The sequence below is a fragment of the Schistocerca nitens genome, chromosome 4 (assembly GCF_023898315.1).
Source record: "Schistocerca nitens isolate TAMUIC-IGC-003100 chromosome 4, iqSchNite1.1, whole genome shotgun sequence".
Lineage (NCBI taxonomy): Eukaryota > Metazoa > Arthropoda > Insecta > Orthoptera > Acrididae > Schistocerca > Schistocerca nitens.
In genome coordinates this window covers 615,653,840-615,680,820 of record NC_064617.1, presented here as the reverse complement: position 1 = coordinate 615,680,820, position 26,981 = coordinate 615,653,840, and the positions used below count along the sequence as shown (strand labels likewise).

At 37.9% G+C, this 26,981-nt stretch overlaps 1 protein-coding gene across 1 annotated transcript in view; it reads left to right on the top strand.

The window, feature by feature from the left end:
- Positions 1 to 26,981, top strand: part of LOC126251307 (intermembrane lipid transfer protein VPS13D) — a 520,493-nt gene that overhangs the window by 162,925 nt on the left and 330,587 nt on the right. Inside the window, 5 exon segments of the mRNA XM_049951633.1 lie at positions 7,918 to 8,092; positions 11,797 to 12,003; positions 19,191 to 19,406; positions 21,069 to 21,270; positions 23,829 to 24,087. Coding sequence (XP_049807590.1) covers positions 7,918 to 8,092; positions 11,797 to 12,003; positions 19,191 to 19,406; positions 21,069 to 21,270; positions 23,829 to 24,087 — 1,059 coding nt within the window.

Sequence of the window (26,981 nt, the reverse complement as noted above, 5' to 3'; positions counted from 1 at the left end):
TGTAGGGAGGAGGTTGTTCTGTAACCTCTACACAGTGTGGCAGCTGTGCAGTCCCAGCTGTGTGAGATCTTCTTTCCCTTTCAGGTCTCACTCATTCTTCATCTTTCCTATCTACAAAGATTTCGACCTCTTCTTTACAACATTAAATTTTCCGGTATGGCTATCAAGCCATGAGTTATGTAACCATTCTATCTACCGATTAGTGAAGAAAAATACCTAATGTGACAAACCTAATAGTGACAAACAATAGAGAAGTATGATGTAAATTAAGATACAAATGTATTTGAGTAACAATTATGTATAGAAGCTTGGTAATATTGTAAGTACAAAGTGTTGTTTTATAGGAAATGGTCCCACAATAATATTTTAAAAAGATGTACAAATTCATGTACAAGCAGGATCTGAAGTGGTAGTGAAACCTAGTGTATGCATAAGAGCTAACTAAGAAATAGTAAAAGAGATTGCTTAGTGTTATAAGAAAAATATGCAGACAAGTGGTAAGAATAAACTCACCTGGTGTAGCAAGGAAAGGCAGTGTAATAGAATTGAGCAGTGTTTGTGGTTGAGACGTGAAGGACACGTCCCTGAAGTATTTATAAGGTTGGAGCTGGCCATTATTTTGGTGTAGTGTGTGACAGGACACACCTACACGTATTGAGGTTACGAGTTGGAGGCGTGAATGCGACCATAGGTACCCTTATGTTAGATGAGACAGAGCAGCTCATGGTGTCCTATAGGTTTAAGGAAATTAGCATTACGCTCATCCATAATTAATTGATGCATTTTAGTGGTAGGTCTGAGAGAGACTACCTGTGGTGTCAGCGTCCGATCGAGTGGAAATGGATTGCCACGTGAGCAAACTAATCAGCTGCAATACACTAAAGATATGAAATAAATGTGCTATCCTATGCTTTAAATTTTAATAGAGTGAGTGTTAAATAAGTACATACACTAGCAAAGTAAATTGAATAACATACTGACAGACGTAAAACATAATTTTTAGCTCAGCATAAATACACTTCAAAGTAAGTAAGTACCTAATTGCAGATGTGGAACTGACAACAGCAGAGGACCAATAAGTGGAGTTAGTAGTCAACTAAACGTAGTGTGTTTTGAACACTCAGAACTGTACTATTACCATAAGTTACTCACATGTACAAAGAAGCTGAGAAAACAACCACTAATCATACTCATACTATCTCTAAGAATAAGGTAATCAAAGATGAGTCAGCTAAGTGAATAAAATACAGATTGATCAGGAATGTACCGAGCATTGGTTCAGTGTTCCGGCCCAGAAATAATAAATTCAAATTAAATATGATTTATGATTATATGCCTCGAGCATAAATTTTCTCTAGTACGTGACTAACAGCGTTTTGAGCCATTTGTTTACCGATTTTACGACAATTAAGTAACCACGAGAGTAATATTGAAAAGGTTCTGTTAACTTTGTTCCAGTAACATACTGAAGGATAACATGTATATATCCCCATTTCATTGTGACCCACCCTTAGATATTAAGTGAACAGAGTCTGAGGCACTCTTTTTGTTTGTTCTACAGGACAAACCAGATAATGGCAGCCTGGTAGCTGCGTGAAAGCGTGGAGTGACTTGGACACAACTCACAGTGACCCCTCCCCTTTCCCCACGTAATTTAGAGAGAACGTGAAGGACGCACACCATAGCAACTTCCCCTCCTCTAACCTTGTGAATGGAAGTGTAGGACGCCAGCCAAAGCGGCTACAACCACGTGTGTAAAAAAGTATTTGTAAATTTTTCTTTCAGGTTTAGAAAAGACTGCTAAGAGATAATCATCTGTTTATGTATCATGTAAAATTTTCTTTGAATTTGTGTGTGTAAAAATGTATTTAATGTATCTAATGGATCTAAGATTTTCATAATTTTTCAATTTGTATGTGTTTGTTTGTCTAAGGCAATATGTATGCCAACATATTTCATGGACTTTGCTTAAAATTTTGAGTAATGACATTGTTTAAAAGGCAGTGAACATGCCCACAATTTAAATAATTAATGTAGGTAATCAGTTTACTTTTAATGTTTCTACATATTTACATTTCAATTTTAATTTTCATAGGAAGTTAAACTGTACTCTTGCTTCCCCTTTTGTAATTAAATTTTTTTTTCCATTCATTAACATTCATAAACAAAAAAAATTTAAGTAGAGGGTGATGTAGGGAAGCAGCCTACTCACGCTGTAATAAATGCATATCAGTCTTTCCATTGTGTGCCAGCCAGTCCTGTAACTAGCTCTGACGTCATAAATGTTGCGCAATACCTTAAAAATCAAGCAAATGACCTAAAGCTGTTCTATCATGTCAGAAATAATACTAAATTAATGTGTGTTAAATATCAGTTCGATAACTTAAGCCATTTCCGTAATTTGGACGTTTTTCTGCAAAAATAATTGGCGCAACAGAAAAGAGCTAGAGACTTCAAAATTTATATTTAGATTCAGCTTTCATAATGATTTAATAAAAACTGTACTTTGGATTTCACAAATTAAGATTTTAGTGGAAATTCATCATTTTCTGGTTTTCGTCTCAAAACTGAAGGAAGCAAGATAGATTAAGTAGGTTAGTAATTAAGGCTAGGATGTTTAGATTTAAATAGGTTGGAGGTCCGCTATGATTATGAAGATGTGTGAAGTTCCTTTTGAATACCTATAAAATTCTAGCAATAGCGGATCTCAAAAGGGACAGTTCAGAGCTCATCTGCTGCGTGCAGTGCAATTAAATTAATTCTCTCGCCCACAATACTTAACTTAGCCACGTCAAAATTTTATTATCAATACTTACCTGCGTGCTGAATGCACAGTTAAATTAAGAGCTTCATCGGCCATCAGCGAGAGAAGCTATGATTTATTATGTGACTTGAAGTGGTGCGTTACTAGCACAGCGGCTAGTCGGGACAGCCGATTTGATCAGGCGTTCCCTCAGCCGTCCGCACCGCGGATTTATATAAAAGAGCGCTGCGCGAGGAAGCAAGGCCCCAGTTCTCTCCAGACGCTGAATGACACGCCATCTGTGTCGGCAGTCGCGCCGCGTCGGTATCACTGCTACAAACAGCCTCGGGTGCCATATTAAGTTACTAGAGATGCGCGTAACCATGAAATCATTTCAAGTGATTTTCATTATCTAGCTTCAGTTTGCGTATTGTCGTATTTTCACGTGCCGTCGCGGGACAGACATTCTACCAATTATTTAGCGTGGCGTTTGGTGAAATACTTTCATCAAATTATGGCGAGCATTCATTTCAACATTTATTTCGGACATTTATAGTTGCATCAGCGCATTAGACTCTGAACTGCTCTGTTAGTTAGGTTGTAGGGATATTGGTGTTTTTCATGTGTGACTTTGAGAATATACTCAAGTATTTTGGAAACTCGTTTTTGATTAGAAATCCCGGACAATCTCCTAATTCCTCAGAGTTATAAGCTGCAGCTATAATATTCTTCTCAGATGAAGTGGGCACTAGGAACTCTACGTACAGGTTTCACGTTTTCGTTAAATCACTTTCTGGGGGCCTATCAAGTAAATAGAGAGCCAGTGTTGAGAACGGCGAAAGACAGCATTAACAATATTCTAATAGCCAAAAACTGATTCAACAAACAAACATTTTGTACTGCAATCATATATTTCCCTTCTTCTTACTCGCCGCCCCACAGCACGTTTTTCTCGCGTGCCGTTCGAGAGTGGAACGGTAGAGAGACAGCTTGAACCCTCTGCTAGGCACTTTATTGTGAGCAGCAGAGTAGTGATGTAGATGTAGATAACACCACTTAGAAAAAAACCTGATGCTAATCAATTAGAAAGCAAAATTTTACTGCCTACAAAAATTTAATGGCCTTTTTTTCCAACTGCAAACGATGGAAAATCCAAGATGGAATGTTACAGTATCATGGAAAGAGTAGTTGCGGCTCACCATATAGCAGAGATACTGAGTCGCAGATAGACACAATGAAAAGACTGCCAGAAGGTGAACTTTTGGGCAAAAAGGCCTTCGTTGGAAACAGATCACACACACACACACACACACACACACACACACACACACAATCACAGTGTCAGTCTGGTCTCAGCAGCCCCAGAGACTGTAGTCATGCGTGTGTGAGTTGCATGTGTGTGTGCATTTTGTCTATTTCCGACAAAAGCCTTATTGGCCGAAAGCTAGCTTTATGACCGTCTTTTTGTTCTCTGGACTGTAGGAATCACTATAGATCAAATTATTCCAGTTGTTACTTCCAGCCCTTTTTCATATCTGATAGTCTGGAAAAAGGAATTACTCATTCTTATTTAATAGTTCACAAAATTTTTTTCTTACGATGGGAAAGAAATATTTAAAAACAAAGATGATATAACTTACCAAACGAAAGCGTTGGCATGTTGATAGACACACAAACAAACACAAACACACACACAAAATTCAAGCTTTCGCAACCAACGGTTGCTTTGGCCTTTACAGATGTCTGCTTGTGTCTGTATATGTGCAGATGGATATGTGTGTGTGTGTGTGTGTGTGTGTGTGTGTGTGTGCGTGCGCGCACAAGTGTATACCTGTCCTTTTTTCCCCCTAAGGTAAGTCTTTCCGCTCCCGTGATTGGAATAACTCCTTACCATCTCCCTTAAAACCCACATCCTTTCGTCTTTCCCTCTCCTTCCCTCTTTCCTGATGAAGCAACCGTTGGTTGTGAAAGCTTGAATTTTGTGTGTGTGTGTGTGTGTGTGTGTGTGTGTGTGTGTTTGTGTTTGTGTTTGTGTTTGTTTGTGTGTCTATCAACATGCCAACACTTTCGTTTGGTAAGTTAAATCATCTTTGTTTTTAGATATATTTTTCCCACGTGGAATGTTTCCCTCTATTATATTCATATCATTAGAAAGAAATATTTAGATACACAATAAATGAATTGTAAAAAAAAAAAAAAAAATCTATGCTCGAAGTGCAAACAAATTTGAATTCAAAATAATGTTACATTTACATTACTTTCTCTTACTGAAATATTTACAAGCCATTATATCGTACAAAAATTATTTTAGACAACTTGTTTGTTAGCAACCTATTTCTTTTCTTAGTCATTACTTGACCAGCTTTTGAAAAATGTGTCTGCAAGAATTGAGCTGGCTGGCATGGACAATTTTTGCAAGTGAAGGTACATTACTTTTCTTGTTCCCACCAAAGTAACAGGTCAGACAGCCTGTGTAAAATTAGTTCAGCTAAGTATTTATCTGTTTTTACAATACTAATGACTTTTTGGTTTTGTTGTGGCATTAAAACCACTGCTTCTCAATCGAATTTCACCCAAATCTTTGATGAAGTTTAGTTCACTGAGGGCTTAGGAAACTTGAGTGTGAAGTACAGTGCTGAGGTCTGAAGCATGGTTCACCAGCCAATACGGAAGCTGAATAAGAGTAGGTTGTTGAGCCAGATGTTGAGGTTGATAATGAAGATATTAAAGAATGTGATGAACTTGGTAGTTCTTGTATGGAAAAAGGTGGTGTGTTGTTCATCCCTTTTTTTTTTGAGACAGTTGGCTGTTTGTTTCTTAAGTGTCTCCCTAAATTTCCAAACGAACCTCCAACTGCATGAAGATGCGTTTTGCAGTATTACTTTCTTTTTAATTGAAATGGTACAAACTACTGCTAGTTTGTCTTGAAGGCATTGTATGTAGCTGCGACTGCAAAACAGCACTGCAGAATTAAAAATTATGCATTTCTATATAACAAAAGTGAAAAGTGCGATGTACTGCAACTGATGTATAGAAAATGGCCTGGAATTGAAAAAAACCGTTACCTTGCAATACTGGTACAGTCTGAAAATGTAAATAGCAAGGCATGACTTTGTGATTCGGGCTCAAGGAATGAAAGGAACTGTAAAGCACACTTGATCACTTGCCTGATTGTGTGTTATCTGTTCCTGTATACTCAGTTCCTACGTATTGCATACTTAAGGCTACCATACGTCCGGGTTTCCCCTGATTTGTCCTAGTTTTGAGGGTGTCCAGGTAAGTCCTGGGTGTTTTTATACTATTGTCCGGGGTAAACCTGCATGTTTTGTTGTGCCTGAGTGCATTTTTTTTTTCAAATATAGAGTCTTTGTTAATGTGATTTTAATTATTTTTTGTCCGTCATAATATTTAATGTCTGAAACTCCTGTGCTGTTGGTTAATGAATAAGAGACAAAATAATGTATTAATATTGGCTCTGCAATGATGTCAAAAATGTATTTTCATTACAAAATGTACGTTTTTTGGATGGTAATTATCATACAAACATTTAAAATGTAAATTCTTGTTATACTATGGCCAAAATAATGCAGATGAAGATTTAAACATAAGAAGGAATTGTAAATAAAACAAAATTCAAACAAAATCAGGAATAGAAATGAATTTGTTAATTGGATGGAAATATAAGATAATAAAATGGAAGAAATCAAATTGATGTTAATGTATAAAAATAATTATAATCACACCCACAAAGACTCCAATGAAAAAAGAATGGGTAGGTGGAAAAAATGAGAGCAAATGAAGCAGTCAGTACCATGATTTAAATTATGCTGCAAAGTACTGCAATGACAAAATTAATTGAAACCAGTTAACTGAAAGGAAATAATGACCAAAGTTACTTCACTAAAGATTTAAAAATAAAAAAAATTCTAGACACCTCTGCAAAGAGTAATTGTCTAAAGGAAGACATAGGGTGATTATCATTTCAAATGCAGTAAATTATTTTTCAAAGTGGAAAACAATAATACAATATGTTCCCGTAGGTTCTTTTTCTAGGACCTATTCTGTTGTTTGTTTTATTTGTATGATGTACTGAGAGCCACTCCAAGCCTTGTTTTTGTCAAATGTGATGTTCCGTTGTATCAAAAGAAAATACTTTTGAGAAAACTATGAATATTACAAAGAGATAAAATGGCTGGCCAGTTTGTACCTTCTGGAAGTAAAATTCCAGTGCTGCTGTTAGTCATATTTAAAAGTGAAAAAACTAATTTTGGCTTTCGAAACTATTAGTTCCATCCGCAGGGAGGAAAGAGACGGGGGTTTGGTTGGGGAAGATGAGAAAACCCAGGTGTTGTGAGGCCGATGGATGTGATGTTCAGAATGCCGCTTTCTATTGTTATGTTCACCAATGCTAACCATCCCCCCTATATTATTTTAGTGGCCACTGATTCACTGTCATGCACAATGTTCCTCCACTGTTAATAGTAAATGATGTGGTGTTTTGATAGTATTTTGATTAAAAGAATGTCTGATTAATAACATGTTCCAGCATGTGAAGTGTGAAGTGTACTTATGGAACCATTGCATTGTGATCATATTTGTGGGGAGGATGCTGCTCTTTTGTTACTTTGTATGAAAGTTTCAAAGACTGAAATTTCAGTCATGCTCTTAACTGCTTTTTCTGCATACCATTCATGAACATTGAGGACTAATTGTATCATTGTGGTGATGTACCTGTTCATATTATGAGATACTTGAGGATGGTTTCATGACAGCAGTATGCCAATAATGATCTTCTCTAAATGTAATTGGTCATTTATTGGATGTTTTGGAATTTTACTTCACATTGAGTGTTTGGAAGCACCTTATGTATTGAGAGCTCGACTTGAAAATCAGGGCACCAATTAACAGGATATTTTTTACAGTCCTGTATGTACCCGTAAGAATGTTTAACTGTCCGTATGTGATCTTCTGAAACTCACCTACTATATCTAAATGATGCTAATTTCAAACTTTTTGAAACATTGTATTTTCAAAAATTGTTTTTTTTTTTTTTTTGAAACATGAGAAATCTTCATATATGTGTGAAATACAGAAATACAGTAACAGTATATGTGGCACATAACATCATTAGCTGTCTACACCATTAAATGTAAAATGTTTTGATGTTCATATAGGTTTGAAATGGCCAGAAATAAAGATCCGTATGGCGTCTGTATGGTATACACACTCACCTCAAATTGTGGCAGAATTGCAGTGTTGTGTTGCAGAGTTTCAGCAGTATCTCACAAATTTGGCTCGATCTATAAAATCAGCCGCTACAGAAATGGCAATAGGGCTGGTTCAAGCTCGGTAAGTCAACATGCTTGCAGCAGTAAACAGTCAGAACATTTATTGATGATGTATATTGTAAGATACTTTTCAGTCAAGCTGTCCAAGAGATAAACTAGACTGTATAAGAGATGAACTAGACTGTATGTAGTAATTTCCCTTTATCTTCAACATTTGTTATTACACCATTACAGGTAATGGAAATTAAAATCAGTCCACTCGATGATTGTCACAGTGGCACTATTGCCATGAGCATAATAGATCTTTAGAACAGAAAAAAGTCTTGGTTGCACAAAATAAGTTCATTTAATCTTTACAGGCATCATGTTCCGCCTGTTGTAGGCATCATCAGACCATTTGGAGAAATTACAAACTGTATTGCTATTAAAGGCAATAATAAATGAATGACTTAAAAATAAAAAGATGAAGACATAACCCCAATTGGACTGTGGACACAGGGCCACATTTGTGTTTCAGGGGTGGTGACATATGTTAATTTCAACTCATAAAATATTGCACCATAACTGTCTTACCGATAAACATTCTTGCTAATCATAACAAGATGTTGAACGTAATTAATAGTCCCATAGAACTGGTAGGTAACAACCAGGTGTCCACTGTTGATGCTCCATTGCATCAGCTAGAAACAACATGGAAAAAGGTAATGGCAGTAAGAAAAAGAAAGCTACTAAATTGTGCAAAGGGTACCTAACTTAGGCAAATAGGCATAGTCAGTGTACAGAAAAAACTCAAGAGTGCAAAATAAACCCCTTTAATGGCTCAGCTAATCTGCCTTTGGCAAATGACTGGGCATTAATAAGAATAAAGAAACAGCAAAAATTTTTAATAAAAATATGAAGCAACGAAGTGAGAAGCAATGCTAAATTGGAAAACTAACTGTAATGATGATAACTTACCCATGAAGAAACCATCCCATGAATGCAAATATTGTCTGTTTACAATACAGTGAGCATGCGCTGTCATGCTGACAACTAGACTGCCAAACAAGTGTCAAGGCCCAGTGGAGACATAGTGAGGAAAGGCTCACAGGATGGTGCATTGAAACATAATTGATGGCTCAGGTTTAAATAAAAATAATCAAAAAGTAATATAAGTGGCAACCATCATTTAAAGATACAAATCATATTATCAAAAAGTGTTGGCTGTTTTCAAAACACTTGTTCATTTATTAGATTTGTAATGGGAAACAGTTAATTACCTGCCTACAAGGCACTTGTCTGCCTAACCCAAAAATTGTTGTCTACTCTCCCCAGATATAAAAAACCTGTACGGAAGTGTACCTGCAGCTGAAACCATTGGAATTATATGTAAATTCTTGATTGCAAAAAGAGTCCTTAATAGAGAAAGTTTACGAGATCACTGGCCTTCTGGAAATATTAATTTCCCATAATCACTTTTCTTTTAACAGTTTCTTTTACAAACAAGGAGACAGCTTCACAATTGGCAGTTGCCTCTCTGATTTCCTGGCTGATCCATTTGTCAATCTTTTTGGACCTGAATATATTAAATGAAAATGCTCTATTGGTGAAAAACCGATCTTGTACAAGAGATATGTGGATGATATTTTGATGATTGTACTTGCAAAGAGATTGGGTCATTGATTGAAGAGTTCAGTCAGTGTTACCCTAAGTTAATCTTCATTTATGCAATAATGGACCAAGATGGGATCTTAAATTATCTTGGCCACTCTCAACAGTTGAAAGACAGTGAAATCACCTTCAATATTTTTGAAAGCCTTCTACTAGTTTTTCAACAGTGCACTCCTCCTCCAATCATCCAAGCAGCTATAAACACAGCTATTTTAGAGCTGCGGTAACATGAATGTGTGAACTCCCTCTCTCTGACGGCAATATCAACAAAGAGTTAGACAATCTGTCCTTTGTAGCACATAAAAATGGTTAAAGCCTTTCACTGATGAACTGTTTATATGACGAACGGAAAAGTGATGTAGTCTCCACTATTATTCACTTACATCCACAGTGTGCGAAAGTACACTTGTGGCTATTCCATTTCGTGGGTCATTTTCATACAACTTGGTTAAACTGTTTCGGTATACTAATGTTAAAGATTTTTTTGAAGGGCTCTCCCATGCAGTAAATGCTTCTTCATATCTACTGACAGAAAAGGTCAAGTGAAAAAATTTCCTTCTTTGCCCAATACCTCAGATCTTGTGGTCATCAACCCCCATATTTAGAAAACATTAAAATCCTTCTTGTGGCCAACAATGGTAAGAAACTGAGTTTATGGGAAGAGTTCGAAATTTCTAAGCATATCTTTTTAAAACTTTTGAATTTTAAAAGAACAAGACTTTTCTAAACATCAAACATTTCTTGATATTAAGATGCATATCTTTAAATGATGGTTGCCACTTATATTACTTATTGATTATTTTTATTTAAGCACTAGCCAACAATTAATTATGTTTCAATGCACCATCCTGTGAGCCTTTCCTCACCATGTGTCCACTGGGCCTTGACACTTGCTCTGGCAGTCTAGTTGCCAGCAAGACAGCAGGTGCTCACAGCATTGTGAACAGACCATATTTGTGTTTGTGGGGTGGTTTCTTTGTGTGTAAGTTATCATCGTTTCAGTTAGTTTTCCGGTTTAGCATTGCTTAATATTTTTACTAAAAATTTTAGCTGTTTCTCTATTATTAGAGTGCCCAATCATTTGCCAAAGGTGTATTAGTCTAGCCTTTATAAGAGTTTATTTTGCACTTGTGAGTTTTTTCTTCTCACTGAATATACCCGTTTGCATATGTTATGTACCCCTTGCATACTTTAGTAGTTTTATCTTTCCTACTGTTATTAATTTTTTTCATTTTGCTTTGAGGTGATGTAATGAAGCATTGACTGTGGCTATCTGGCTGTTACCTCCCAGGCCTATGGGACTCTTAATTATGTTCAATACTAGCAAGAATGCTTGTCGGTAAGCTCAGATATGGTGCAACACTTTGAGTTGAAATTTGTATCTCTCACCACCCCCTGAAACACATTTGTGGCTCTGAGTTCCTCTAGTTATTTTTAATTTATTCATTTATTGTGTTCTTCAATGTCAATTTATACTTATACAAGTTTGTAGTTTTGCCAGATGGTCTGATGATGCCTAGAACAGGCAAAATACATCACATATGAAGATAAAATAAACCTATCTTGTGCACGCAAGATCATGGAAATGATGACCGATCAACATCTAAAACTTTAGAAATAGGTGTCACTTTATTAAAATGAATAAAATTCTGTGTAATGCAGTAGCTCCTCCTCCTCCTCCTCCTCCTCCTCCTCCTCCTCCTTATCATCATCATCATCATCAACATCATCATCATAATCCTCATCTTTCTTTATGTCCTTCTTCCATCTCTTTCCTTCTCTTTCTGTCTTCCACTTACCCTTCACTGTCTTCCATGTGTACTACTGAAGTACATAATTTCATCCGTGCACAGTTGATCTTTTCTAAAGATGAGATAGTTTTATTCTTGGTGACGGGATTGGCTGTGAGGTTTTATTTACAGCAAAATTAATGTATGGTAGACCATATAGAAATTTCATTTGATAAATTTAACAATATTTGTATTTAGGATATTGTAACTGTATTTCTGATTGTATTGTTTGTGAAATTAATGTGCATGTGGTCAGACTTTCTAAAATAGACAAGGTTTATTTGCTTATTCAGGTTAAATCTTCATATTTAACTTTTGTTAACAGGACAGAGCTACTAGCTCAGACTTTTTACACAAACAACAAGTTGTCCACGTCACTTACTGCCATTGGTTCCGAGACACCTTCTCCAAAACGAAGAGGTCAGAGCAGTGTCTCACAATCTGCAGCTGATCTGATGGATAGTGTAACAAGTACACAGACACCATACAGTCCCAGTGAGGATGGAATTCTAGATCAAGTCATCAATATAAAGTACGTAATATCTTTCTTAAAGGAAAAAGAGTTTAATTTTACAAACACATATTGAAGCTTTGATACTACCTGGAGTAGGAATTATTGCCATGACTGACTGAGAGCTGGAGAGAGACAACAGGACATTTTAATTTCTACTACCAATACTTTTCCTAATAAATTCAAAAAACTTTTTCAGCGTGACCAGGAAGGAGGCAGGATTCACACTCTTAGTAGTGGAAGTTCCAAAACCTAACAGAATATTTTTTTGCATGTAAAATCTCTTCAGTTTTTCTCTAACTTTTGGAATCGCCTTTTGATGTAGGTATACTTTTCTTCATAAGTAAGAGAGATTCTTTGATGAATTTTACAGAGCATACAAAACATACTTGCTGGTGTTGGGAATTCTTTGAGTTTATTTAATTGTTGAAAAAATGAATGAGTACTTACATTTTAAACTTCATGTTTAAAAAAACTCAAAATTCTTATTTAATTATCTCAATTTCCATCACTTTTTAATAGATGTGGAAAATTATAGCGTTTTGCATTACGGAGGTTGTTTTTTATAAGCATGCAAAGTTTGAAAGTAATAGGCTTTTTGCTTTGGGTATTAATGTACCTACATACACAAATTTGTGTTTTGCAGAAAATGCCCATTAAGTTTCAGGTTGTTTTTGGCATTCTTTTAGAATTTTCCAGCCTCTTTTTCACTTTCTGTATCAGTTTTCCTTTTTTTTTTTTTCACATTCGTATGATACACTCGTCTTGATTTTGTCACTTCCAAAACTTATTTTTCTGCTTTCACTACATGTTGTCTATCTATTGCATACAAAGCTTTTGTACAGTTCACTCCATGCGTAGTTCCTATTTTCTCTGAAACATATTTCCTGCTTTGCACACCATCGTTAAAACATGAAACTGCATCATAAACAGCAATACCAAGTGTGTTTCTTCCTGCAAAAATCGTTTTTGGAAATCTTTCCGTCCCACTGATTAAAATTCCCTTTTGGGTGTTGGGTACCACCATGAAGACATTTCTTCAGTAATTTCTCATTCAAAAAGGCCATAAACTTTACAGCAATTGGTGAAGAATTCCTGTGATAATATTCTTCACCACCAGCAATTGACTTTCAGTAGCCACACCATGGTTCACTTCCCTTTGGGCACAAATTGTGAGTAGGATTATTGTTTGTGGACCTTTTGTGGAACTATAAAGCCAAAATGGTTGCTTCATGTTTTCAAATCCCCTGTATTTCATCTTATTGCCAATCTATAGTATATCTGTAGCTTGTCAATTTCTGCATCAGTCAGTCACCCTCTCCCTTTGATTTCCTTCCCATCAGATAATTATTTTTTTTAATGACAAATCTTGTCTCAGCTTTCAAAGTCTAGTGCTATGTATTTTCTGTACATGCCCCACATATTCTTAATTTCTGCACAATAGTGTCAGTTCCATATGGAGCACATGTTTGAACCTCAAGTAAAGCTTTACTGTCACCATTACCAATATACTTCACATATCACAGGCTGTGGGATGCCAACAGATCTGGTAAACAAGCTGACAGCTCCCTGTATTACCATACCTCCACTTGAGCCCTTATAGTTCATATTACATTCATGATCTGGAATTCCTTTCACACAACTGTGATAAGATTTGCTAAAAACTTCAACATTTAGTACTTAGCCAGTGTCAACAGATGTTGCTGTAACAATGCCATTCAACAAAGTGTGTGTCCTTTTTTGCCAAGTACTTTCAAAAGCAACCACCATGTCCCTGTCACCATCATTTTCAGCAATAGATTCTTCAGCAGCAGCAATAATATATCAAATTTTTCTGGTTGAGGTGGAAGATTCAGCACAGCTCAAAATGTTCTTGCTGCTTCTCTCCCCTACCAATACAGCGCTTACCATACTCTACCCTCACATTCACATCATAGCCTTTGTTTACGATTGTAGATGGCACGCAAGATGCACCAAGTTTGCATTTGCTGCAGAGTACAGATACGTTTGTTGCAAGTCCATTCCTTGCATTTTCATCTTCCACCATAGAAACACACTGCATGCCAAAGCAAGGCTTGCTCATAACACTGTCAAATATTAACTGTGATAGTGTATTAATATCAACAACACTACTGCATGAACCCTCAGATTCACAGCCTCCATTTTCATTAGTGCCAAAAACAAATTTCTTTCTTGAAGCACTCGGTGGTGATACATTTACTGGCACTGAGAGGTTGCAGTCTTCTGCCACTGGTGTACTATTTGTTGTAGCACACTTTAATGTGTATCTGTTGCCCTGGTGACATTGTCTTGTGTGATAATACGCCACAAACAAGCACAAAACAACACAGCGAAATGAAAAGTGACTTGAAATTCACAAAACCACACAACAAGACTTTAAAAACAAAGAATAAACAAACTCAGGGAACAAAACAATGTACATCGATAGTAGCAGAAAAAGTGTTGATACTGATAGTCCTTTGTTTCTGATATGACAATCCCTGGTGAAAGTATAAAGGTTGATTTAAGAATGTTGTGCAAAGAGATGTGGTGCTGCACTTCCTTACACCTAAGATCAAATAAGATGTCTTATATGTCCTCAGAGATGTATGTTTTGTAAAGGAAACTCTCCAGGAAGATGTACACTACAAAGTGAGCATATTTTTTAAAAATAGTTTTTTTTTTTTTTGGTCCTGCCCCTTTTATGAAACAGGAGCTGAAAATTCATGTGGTCACCAAACAATTCTTGTCATCAATGAAAAGGCATATTGTGTTCAGACATTGATTGCAGAGAGCATTCTGTATGAGAGCAGAATACTCAGCAGTTGTAGTTCTATTAATTAGAATGTTATGGAAATGTGACATCACTGATCTGAAATAGAGAGAAAGCAACATTCATATTGAGGGTGGTCTGAAAAGTTCTTGGTCTGATAATCTGCCTCTGATGACCTCATTGTTGATGGGATGTTACACCCTAATATTCTTTACTTTTTCTTGGCCTGATAGTGAAAATGAGAATTTATGATTTCAAAAACTTTTTTCGCCATAATCTCTTTTTAACATCAACGTACACCATCCAGCAGTGTGACATTATTCTATCTCTGTTGTGTTCTGTAAGTGCTGCAAAATACCCACGTATAGCTGCTATTGTTTTTTGGTTGCACAAAAACTACTGACCAGCAAAGAAGATTGATTTTTGGGAAGAGATGGAAGTCTGAGGAAACCAAATCTGGGGAATAGGGCAGATGTACCAAAAGTTTGTATGTCAGATCCCTCAAATTTCCGCTTGCCAAGACACTTCTGTGGGCATGTGCATTGTTTTGTTAGAATAATATTGTCTTGTTCTGCAAAACGGGTCTCTTTCCTCAAATTTTTGCGTTCATATGTAGTATTGTTGTGGCCTTTAGTCCAAAGACTGGTTTGAAACTGTTCTCCATACTAATTTCTTGTGCAAGCCTCCTCTTCAACTCCACATTACCATTACCTACATTCATTTGAAAGTGCTCACTGTATTCAAGCATTGGCTTCCCTTTACAATTTTTAACCCCCACAGTTAATTCCATTACCAGGTTGACAGTTCCTTGATGCTTCAGGATGTCTCCCATCAACAAGCCCTTACGTTAATCTAGTTGTGAGATAAATTTCATTTTTCCTCAATTCAGTTCAGTACCTCGTCATTTGTTATTAGATTTACCCACCTAACTTTTAGCATTCTTTGGTAGCACAATAGTTTAAAAGCTTTTCTTCTCTTCTTCAGTGAATTGCTTGTAGTCCACATTTTATTTCCATACAAAGCTTCACAACAGACAAATATGTTCAGGAAAAAAATTCTTTACACGTAAATTTATATGTGATATTAACAACATTACCCAAATCATTCAACATGCAAGCTAATCCTACAGCCATAGAAAGACCTGCAATCCACTGCCTGAAAACTGATCCCGACCTTATAATCCTACCTGCTGACAAAGGCTCCACCACTGTTGTTTTGAACCAGAAGGAGTCCACCAGCTGTCATATTCATGCACCTACAAACACTGCCACAGTGACCCCATTCCTGAAATCTAGCAGGATCTCCAGTCTCTCCTCAAATCCTTAAGACTTTGGGGAGAGGTTCTGGGATGGGTTTATCTCTCCCCTCACCCCTAACATACCCCACATTCCTACGTTCTAGATGCTTCTTAAATTCTGTAAATCCAACCACCCTGGACAGTTACTGTGCCCCCACTGAGAGAATCTTTCCTCTCGTAGACCAACACCTTCAACCTATTACCCACAGGCTTTTCTCCTATATGAAAGATACCAACCATTTCCTTCACCAACTCTCCATAGTTCCTGTTCCTTTACCTCACGGTGCCCTGTTTGTTATTATTGATGCCACCTCCCTTTACACTGACATCCGAATGCCCAATGGTTTTCAAACCTACAACGTCTTTCCCGGTCACCACAACCAAATATATCCTCATTCACAATTACTTCTTCTTTGAAGGCATCACCTACCAACAAATCCAGTGTACAGCAATGGGCACGTGCACTGTGTTATCCTATGCCAACCTATTCATGGGCTAGTTAGAGGTCACCTTCCTAACCACCCAGAATCTCAAACCCCTCACCTTGTTCAGGTTCTTTGATGACATCTTCGTGACCTGAATTGAGGGTGAGAACACCCTATCCACATTCCTCCAGAACCTCAACACCTTCTCCCCCATTCGCTTCTCCTGGTCCTCCTCAACCCAACAAACTATCTTCCTTGAAGTTGACCCTCACGTCTAAGATAGCCACATCAGTACCTCCGTCCATATCAAAGCTACCTTCCTGACCTCAACCTTCATTAGTAATTTTTCCTCACTCACCTATCCCTTTCCCTGTTCCCACACCACCATCACACTCTCAGTCTCTGTACTTTTCTCCTTTTCTATCCCTCCTCCTCCTCCTCCCACCCTTCGCCTAAACTCCCATCTGCACCTTGCTGCCCTTCCCTCTCCCACCTCATCCCTGCATGCTCCCATAAACAGCACTTTACCATCTTCCACCAAAACCCTTCTGTCTCTTTGCATTAGTGCCCCAGCCGCCTCCTTACCTCCACTACCCAGATTGCTTCTCCCGTCACTTCAGCTGCTAACAGTCTGGCCTTAGTAGCCAGAAACAGTGGTCATGTGTGTGTGAATTGTGTTTGCACTAATTTGTGTGTGTGTGTGTGTGTGTGTGTGTGTTTTATCTAATTCAGAAGGAGGCCTTTTGGTCAAAAGCTTATTTATTTAGTAGTCTTTTTGTTGTGCCTGTCTGTTACTCAACATCTCCACTATAAGTCAAGATAATGCCATGTATGGTTTTGATGGTTTCTGGTGTAGCTACACTTCTCAGATGTTTAGGCAAGTGAATTCATAGCCACAATCACTCATACAAAAACAGAAAAGTGAGTATACTGGATTATGCCTTTCAAAGCAAATTCTACACCTACATCTACATCCATACTCCGCAAGCCACCTGACGGTGTGTGGCGGAGGGTACCCTGAGTCCTTGTCAGACCAGCGTGAGTTCTTATTATGCTATGACAATGTGTCTACTTGTGTTGTGATGAACACAAAAACATTTCTTGAAGAGTTTCCTATCCAGTTACCATGCATTCACTTTACAATCCTATTCTGCCCCTGCATGTCCTGTTCCTTGTGCTAAAAGTACAAAGGAAACTGAATACTTTTCCATGAAGGTATGGCATGAAGCATTGTCTGAATGGCTGGAAAGGATCCTCTGCCATAGTTACTTGAAGGAGGCTACTTAGAGAAGGTCCTGTATGCAATTTAACAATAAACCAGGTATCTGTTACAATCTTTGAAGATATACTTGAGCATCTCAAGAGAAATATCATACTGTTCTGTAAATTAACATGTCCAATGTTCTTTCTGCAACAACTCTCTCTCTCTCTCTCTCTCTCTCTCTCTCTCTCTCTCTCTCTCTCTCTCTCTTCCTCTCCCCCTCCCCCTCCCTCCCCCTTCCTCCCCCCTCCCTCCCCCCTCCCTCCCCATCCCTCCCCCCTCCTTCCCTCCCTCTGTGCTTTTCCCTCCTCTTTATCCTTCCCTTTCCCTTTCTCCCTCCCTCTTCACTTCCTTCCTTCCTTCCTTCCTTCCTTCCTCTCCACCCCTCTCTTTCTGTAAACAGGTTTTGACCATGTAAGTCACAGCATTGCCATGTGAACAACATGTGAATTTGTGTAAAAGATGCCAAATTGCTTAACTTTTGCATGAAGTTACTTCTGAAGGAGGAGTTGGTGTGAAAGCTCAGTAATTTTCAATATTTTACACATGCCTGCCAAGGTCAGTGTCTCCTTCGCATGGTGATCAGTGATTCGCTTTTGCATACAACATTCCATCAGGAATTTTCCATACATCTGCATCTTCATTGCACTTCATTCACCACAAAGCTGTGTAAATATTTACTGCTCAGAGAAAATGCAGAAGTGTTAAATATTGAACTACTCAGTATTTAATTTGTGTACAGTTTTTCAGTGTTTAAAAACCTGTTAGAATGAGCATCCAGAGGAAGCTGACACAACTAAAGAAAAATACATGCACTTATTTAAAGAATGCTGTATGTTGCTTGTAACGGGTGAGCACGCCACCATTCTCCCAATCACTCCCAGTACTACAAACATTCTGGTTTATGTGTGTGTCTGTAGTTCATTTTAATGTTGAGTTTGACTGTCAGTTATGATTTTTATCTTGCCCCCCCCCCCCCCCCCAACTCTTGCCTCTGTTGTCTGTAAAGTCTGACTTTATAGCTCATGGTGTCCTTGCATGCATCTTTCATGCTAAAACAGATAAAATTAAAATATTTTTGCCTTAAAATGAACAAAAATGGTTCTGTATATCAGTAACTATTACTTAGTTTGTCTGATAATTATAAATGCATTTAACCTCCCCCCTTCCCTCATATTTTTTTTTTTATATTCACATCATTTTATTCCTGGAAAAAATGTATTTTTTGTGTAGAAGTTTACATTTGTACGTCTTTTCGAACTGTCATTTAGGGAATATCACCACTATTAAAATATTCTCCTAACACACAATAGTATCTTGTTTAGGAAATAGCTGCTTCTTCATAAATGATAAAATTTCTATAAGTAACTCATATTGCTTTTATGCAGTCATTCTTACTAAAATAGACACAGTTTGTCACTGATTTTGTTTTTATGTATAATTTTTTTCTAGACTGGACATTGTACTGGACTCCCCAGTTGTTGTACTGCCACGCTGTGCTTCCAGCTATGAAGTTTTTGTTGCACACCTGGGTAAAATGTCACTGAACAACAGCTGGCCAAGTGAGTCTGAAGACATATGGATAAGGCGTGAATACTACAACATAGACATCAAAGATATTAATGTGTATTCTCTGGATACGATACGCAGGGGCACACGAGATCTTCAGTAAGTGATTCATGAGAAAGAGATAAACAATAAATGTCTATTTAGTCTATATTAAATGTGGAACTGTTATCTGTTAAAAATTTTATGTAATGTTTGTACCGTATTAATATACTCACCCAATAATAGTGGGATAAAGATATCATGTAGGAAAAATTGGGTATTACATCAAAATGTTAGAAGCAGTCACAATCAAGCTGCATTAGCCCATTACAAACAGTATTGTAAGGTACTTAAAAATGTTATTAGGAAGGCAAAGAGTATGTGGTATGCAAATAGAATAGCTAATTCACAGGATAAAATTAAAACCATATGGTCAGTTGTGAAGGAAGTGTCTGGTCAGCAGCATAAGGTCGATGATATGACAGTTCATAGTAAAAATATTTCTGTCACTGATAAATCAGATACATGTACAGTATTTAACAATCATTATTTGGGCATTGCTGTTGAATTAAATAAAAATTTAGATTCTATAGGGAATCATATAACTGTCTTGGCAAATGCCTTTCTGAGATTGATATCTGAAATACTCCTCTTTGAATATAATAGAGGGAAACATTCCACGTGGGAAAAATATATCTAAAAACAAAGATGATGTGACTTACCAAACGAAGCACTGGCAGGTCGATAGACACACAAACTAACACAAACAAACACACTAAATTCTAGCTTTCGCAGCCAACGGTTGCTTCGTCAGGAAAGAGGGAAGGAGAGGGAAAGACGAAAGGATGTAGGTTTTAAGGGAGAGGGTAAGGAGTCATTCCAATCCCGGGAGCGGAAAGACTTACCTTAGGGGGAAAAAAGGACAGGTATACACTCGCACACACACACACACACATATCCATCCACACATATACAGACACAAGCAGACATATTCAAAGAAAAAGAGTTTGGGCCGAGATGTCAGTCGAGGCGGAAGTGCAGAGGCAAAGATGTTGTTGAATGACAGGTGAGGTATGAGTGGCGGCAAACGAAAGTGCTGGCAGGTCGATAGACACACAAACATACACACAAAATTCAAGCTTTCGCAACCAACAGTTGCTTTGCCAGGAAAGAGGGAAGGAGAGGGAACGATGAAAGGATGTGGGTTTTAAGGGAGAGGATAAGGAGTCATTCCAATCCCGGGAGCGGAAAGACCTACCTTGGGGGAAAAAAGGACGGGCACACACTCGTGCACACACACACACACCCCATCCGCACACACACAGACACAAGCAGACATTTGTAAAGGCTGCTTGTGTCTGTGCACATGCAGATGGATACGTGTGTGTGTGCGCGAGTGCACACCCGTCCCTCCCTCCCCCAAGGCAAGTCCCCCCGCCCCCGGGACCGGAACGACTCCCCACCCTCTTCCCCAGGGAGAGTCGTGCTTTCAAATCAAAACTGAAGAATTTCCTCATGGGTCACTCATTCTATTCTGTTGAGGAGTGCCTTGAAAAATTAAGCTGATTCTTGTTTACTTAAACTTAAGGATTGACTTTTTTCGGGTTCGTAAACATTTTATTTTTATCTGTTATTACTTTTATGTTGTGATTTCATGTACTGACATGTTCCATGACCTTGGAGATTTGCTCCTCAATTTAGTCCTACAGAACTCGATGTGTTAATAAATAAATATGATCTTAAATTATGAAATTATTTTTGACAAATGTGCTGTTCATTTAGCTTGAACCCTGACTGTCCTCCAATGCGTGCAGAGAAACTGTATTCTTGTTTGGAGGAGGGCAAGCCAATTCTTCATGACACAGCTTTGCGTCTTCTGGTGGAAAGGCACTGTGGGCTAATGAGACAACAAACTGATAACCTGCTGCTTGGCGCAGAGACTCCTCCTGAGTTTCAAGAAGTGGAATTACATGACTTGATGCAGGCAGGTCTACCTTCCTATTTGCAGTGTTTTTGTACAAAAGTAATTTATTTTATTTTATTACTAGATGTTGTGTGTACATTAATAGATTTTGGAGGTGATGTTTATTGAACTCAGTAACTTCTTAATCCTTTGTGTGATTTGTTTTTTATTAATAAATCCTAGTATGCACATTGATTAACTGCATGACATTATTTCATGGACATAAAGGGAATGCCTACACTACTTCTGCTTCGTAAATGTATTTGCTGACTGTGAATTCCGTGGCATCAGCTGTATTAGGTATAGATATACTACCCATTAGTGACAAATGAAAATTTGTGCTGGGCTGGGACTCGAACCTGGATTTACTGCTTATCATGAACAGTCACCTTAACTGCTTCGGCTCTCTGTGCACACTCCCTGGACTGATCAAAACCTCCACATGTCTCGCTGTTTACAGCTTTATGTCATAGCCAGCTATATTCATCATCTAATGCTTGCAACATTACTTGGATTTCCACAACGGGGCGTATAAGACCATGAGGAATCGATATCAAGGTTATCATCGTTATATGCCACCCTAGGCTTGTAATACTTGATTCCATGTCTGAAAGAACATACAAGGTTGATTATCCTCAGCTATAGAAAATATTAGAAAATATATTCACTGGCCATGAATTCTTTGGCAGTAACTGTATCAGGTATAGATACATTACCCATTAGGGGTGTGAAAATTTGTGCCAAGCTATGGATTTCCCACTTACTGCAAGTGGTCACCTTAATCATTTCGACTACTCCTGCACACCTTCATAGGTCACTAATGGGCAGTGTATCTATACCTAATATAGCTGATGCCAAGGAATTCACAGTCAGCAAATATATTTTCGAAGTATTTTGTGCAGCTGTGGATTGCCAATCTTCTTTCTTTCTTTCAGACATGAAAGTAAGTACTTTTGCTTTTATTGAGTGATGGCTGTAAAAATCATCAGTCTAAATATTAGGTGTAATTTAACAGTGGAAACTTCAGTTTGGAATATCATCTTTATGATGGGCTGCAGTCTATCTTTTCCTTGTTTTGCAATATCAACAATGTAAGGATAAGATAGACTGCTGCCCACCATAACAATGACAAATTGAGTTGCAGACAGGCACAACAAAAAGACCTGACGCTTTAGTTTTTGGCCAAAGCCTTTGTCAGGAAAGGAAACACACACACACACACACACACACACACACACACACACACACACACACAAGCAAGCACATGACCACCATCTCCAGCAATTTGGTCCGAACTGCTGAAGATGGCAGTCGTGTGTGTGAGATTTGTTTGCCTGTGTGAATTGAATGTGTGTGTGTTTTCTTTTCCGATGAAGGCTTTGGCCGAAAGCTAATGTGTAAGTGTATTTTTGTTGTGGCTGCCTGCAACTTGACGTGTTACCTCTATGGCGAGCAGAAATCTATCTTTTCCTTATGTTATTGTAAATATTAGGTGTATTTTTCTCCTATGCCATATGGGACAACATTTCACAAAGTTGGATTTCACTTTGTCAACTGTACATCAGTTGTTGTTTAGTCTTAAATGTAGATACCTGTCAGGATTAGAACAACTGGTGGCAAGGTCATGCTTAAGTTTTTGACAGCACAATGCTCTGCTTATTTGTTATGAAAACAATGTAGCATGCCCCCCCCCCTCCCCCCCCCCCCCACACACACATCCATTTATATTTATAAGGAGAATCTGAGGAGAACTTCCATGTACGCCTTTTTAAATTCAGGATGCTTTGGCTCTTATTTACTTAGGTAGTGATTCATTTAATGATAGTGAGTAATTGTTTTTGTTGACAAGCGAAATTCTTGATGATGTGTCATATACACTTGTATTGAAAAGGTTCCTGTAGAAATGACATTAAATAATGTTAATCTACTGAATGGTAGAATGGTAGGTATTACAAGAGGCTATCAGAGATGAAGTTAAGCAGGTTACTGTCCCAATTTCTAGTGGTACACTTATGGCAAAATAACAATGATATTCCAAGATAGAGTATACAAGCTACGTTTGTACTTGTTCTGTACTGCCACCAAAATTAAGATGAAAGTTACTGTTCTACGAGCATCCAGCAGCTGCTTCTTCCATTCACTCATTCATTAAGTCTGTTAAGTCCTCCTCATAGGTTATCTTTTTATTTTTTAAAATTATTTTCTTGTGCTTACATAGTTCCGTGCTTTATTATTTAACTCATTACTAGCTAATTTTTTCTTATTTATTTCTTTGGGAATTTAGCCCAGAGTAACTTTCTTTTTAGTGTAAATGTTTTTGGTCTCATGCATTTTTTGTTCTGTTTTCTTCCAGTTTCATTCCCCCTGCATTTTTTCACTTCATTACTGTTCAACAAATAATTTTTGTGCTATGCACCTGTTCTTGCTCATTACTTCTAATGAGAGCCACAAAATGTATTATTTAAACCAAACAGGTCTTGACAACAAGATGAGCAAATATTTGTTGTCTTATTTATTTTACAGCTGAAAGAAAATTTCGGCATATGACTTTAAGTCTTAAATTAAATTTTTTGCTGTAGGTAACTGGGACTGTTGTTACACAGTTAAAAATTTCACTTTCTCGTCAGCAATATGAACAATTATTGGAAACTGTATCAACTCTGGTAACACCTCCATTACTGGAACCATCCCCTACAGCAACTAGCCGCAGGTTAGCTGATATTGCAGAAGAGGAGACATCTGGTATATCCACTCTCAGGTTAGAAGAAGCATTGCATACTCATGCAGTGGACTCATCAGGGCAACTTTCTGGGCACAAGCATCCCCTTACTTTGAAAGGTTGGTGTTGATAGTTAATTTTGTGTGTCCTTAAAAATGTTTTAAAGTAGACTATCATCTTAGTGTCTTTACAAACTTCATGGGTGTATGTTTAATTAGTTATGTGCCGCAGCTGATATTCATTGTATACATGCTTGGTCATTACAATTTTGTTATTCCTTTCATATTTATGTAGAAGAATTCATCTTGGGTATACATTGATTTACATTACTCATATTCCACAGATCTCACCTACAGCAGTCAGTGTTGTATGAAACTATATCAAAGATGTAAATATAGTAAGGAAATATATTTGTTTGTGTGGCCATCTTCTGAAACAGCTGTTAAAATAAGTTGTTATTAGTTTTCTGTCTTGAGCATACTGCAGTTTAATTAAAGAGAATTGTATCGACATATTTTGATTTTATTTATAAAGCATCTTCTGTGATTATTCTGCAGATCAGATACATATGTTTGTATGTGTTCTTTACATATTCTCCAAACCACTGCTTCTTCCCTCGTTGTTAGCAGTGGTTAACGTTGAAAGACTTCCTTTCACATTGCACTTGACAGTTTTTGACATTCTGCAGTATTTCTTCTGTTGCATTTGGATTATTCGCACTTCACCTTCATAAAATGAACTGAAGTTGTGTATGTTCCCCACTCTGCACAGTGTTACAGACTTTATGTCTGTTCGTTTGTTTTCATGCAGGTTGTGAGCATTGCCAGCCTGTGAAATTACTAATTTATTTTATCTTTTTATTATCTATTTATTTATTTGTGTGTGTGTGTGTGTGTGTGAGAGAGAGAGAGAGAGAGAGAGAGAGATACTTCTCAAAAACAACAGGTAAAACTGATTGGTCAAACGAGGAGGACATTTGATACCAGGTACAAAGAGCATATAAGAACATGGGAATATATGACAAATCAATCAATTTCTGCAGAACACCTACACCAGCATAACAGATACAGCCATGGAAATCTTAAGGATAAACAACAACAAAAATCACCTTCTCACTCAAGAAAACTACCACATTCAAAAAGCCATAACCTGGCAAACCATACACTCTTTAAACTGACAGCTGACTACTTAATATAACATTAAATATACACGTATAACCACAGTCTTCATTTACTGCTACCATCTCCTCCCAGGTTCTGTCCCCTTTTTTTAAAAAAAGGAAGAACACTAACTTTGTGATTTCCCTTTCCCCATCTTTTCTAACATCTCTATAAAAAGTAGTAGTATCCCAGGTCAGCAACAGTCACAACCTGCACGAAAACAAACGAACAGACAGAAACACTGCCATACTGTGCAGAGTGAGAAACACCTGTAACTTCAGTTCAGTTCATGAAGGTGAAGTTTAAGAAATACTGTAGAATGTCAAGAACTGCCAAGTGAATATGTGAAAGGAAGTCTTTCATCAGCCACTTCTAACAAGGACAGAAGAAGCAGTGGTGTGGAGAAAATGTAAAGAAAAAGTGTAAAGATACACCGTAAGTAATTTGCGCTCCAACTTCATAAACAAAACACTATTTTCAATCTAAAATGACCGAAAATGTACAAACATATGTATTTGATTTGCAGAATAACCACGGAAGATGCTTTATAAATAGAAGTGAAACGCGTTTGGTGTAATTCTTTCTAATTAAATTGCAGTAAGTTCAGGACAGAAAACCAATAATAACTGATAGTAAGGAAAGTTCTGGCAAAGTGTAAATGATTTAGAAGTAAAGGAGACCTCTCACTGAAAAATGAGCCCTCAACAGCTACTTGCAAAAGAAGAAGAAAGAAAAAAAAAAACTATGCCAGCTTTCGGAAGTTTTTGGGAAGGGATAGCCAGCAGCTTGGAGTGAGGTGACAGGTGTGCAGGCTAGGAAAGCAGGAGGAAGCGGTAGCAGACACACTGGCTAGACATGTGACCCACTGGCACCAAAGCCAGTGTGGTGTGGCGCATGATGATGATGACGAAACGGAGACATGGATTGAGTGAATAACAGGAGGCAGGAAGGGAAAAATTTTGGATAGAGGGTGTGTGGACAGCGATGCAGATTGAATCCAGGATGATTATGGGGCCAGAGGAGCAAAAACTGCAGTGCAAGGATAACACCCATCTGTGTAGTTGAGAACAACTTCTGCTGGAGGGAAGGATCCAGATGACATGGGTTGTAAAGCAGCAGCTGAACTCGAGCATGTTGTGCCTTTGCATACTCAACTTCCTTCTTGGCCACAGTTTGGTAGAGGCCATTCATTCTAGTGGGCTGTCCCATACCCTCTACTCAACAGTTTTTCTCCTTCCTTGGACCACTCACCCCCGTCCAAAATCCACACCTCCATGACATCTTTATTGTGCGTCTTACATCTCTGACTTGTGGGTACCAATGTGTCTTGTGTGCTTGGACCATGTAACTGCCCCCCCCCCCCCTCCGCCCCCCATCCCCATCCACCAACCAGACTGCACATATATTTGCAATATATTATGTGACCTTGAATATTCCAAGTCTGCAGCAGCAAACTGCCAATTACGACTGACAGCAGGCTGGAGGAGGGTTAGAAATTAGAGCCGGATGGTGTGGCCAAGCGGTTCTAGGCGCTTCAGTCTGGAACCGCGCGACCGCTACGGTCGCAGGTTCGAATCCTGCCTCGGGCATGGATGTGTGTGATGTCCTTAGATTAGTTAGGTTTAAGTAGTTCTAAGTTCTAGGGGACTGATGACCTCAGGTGTTAAGCCCCATGGTGCTCAGAGCCATTTGAACCAGGGTTAGAAATTAGAAGTGTTAGATTTTCCACAGAAAATCATATTTGTACTACAGTTGCTTGTATATAACTTTTATAAGCAGCCTTTGTGTTAGGTATGATGAGTCACCGTTGGCCAGCTTCTCATGATGTATGAAGCATGCAGATTCTTGTCTGT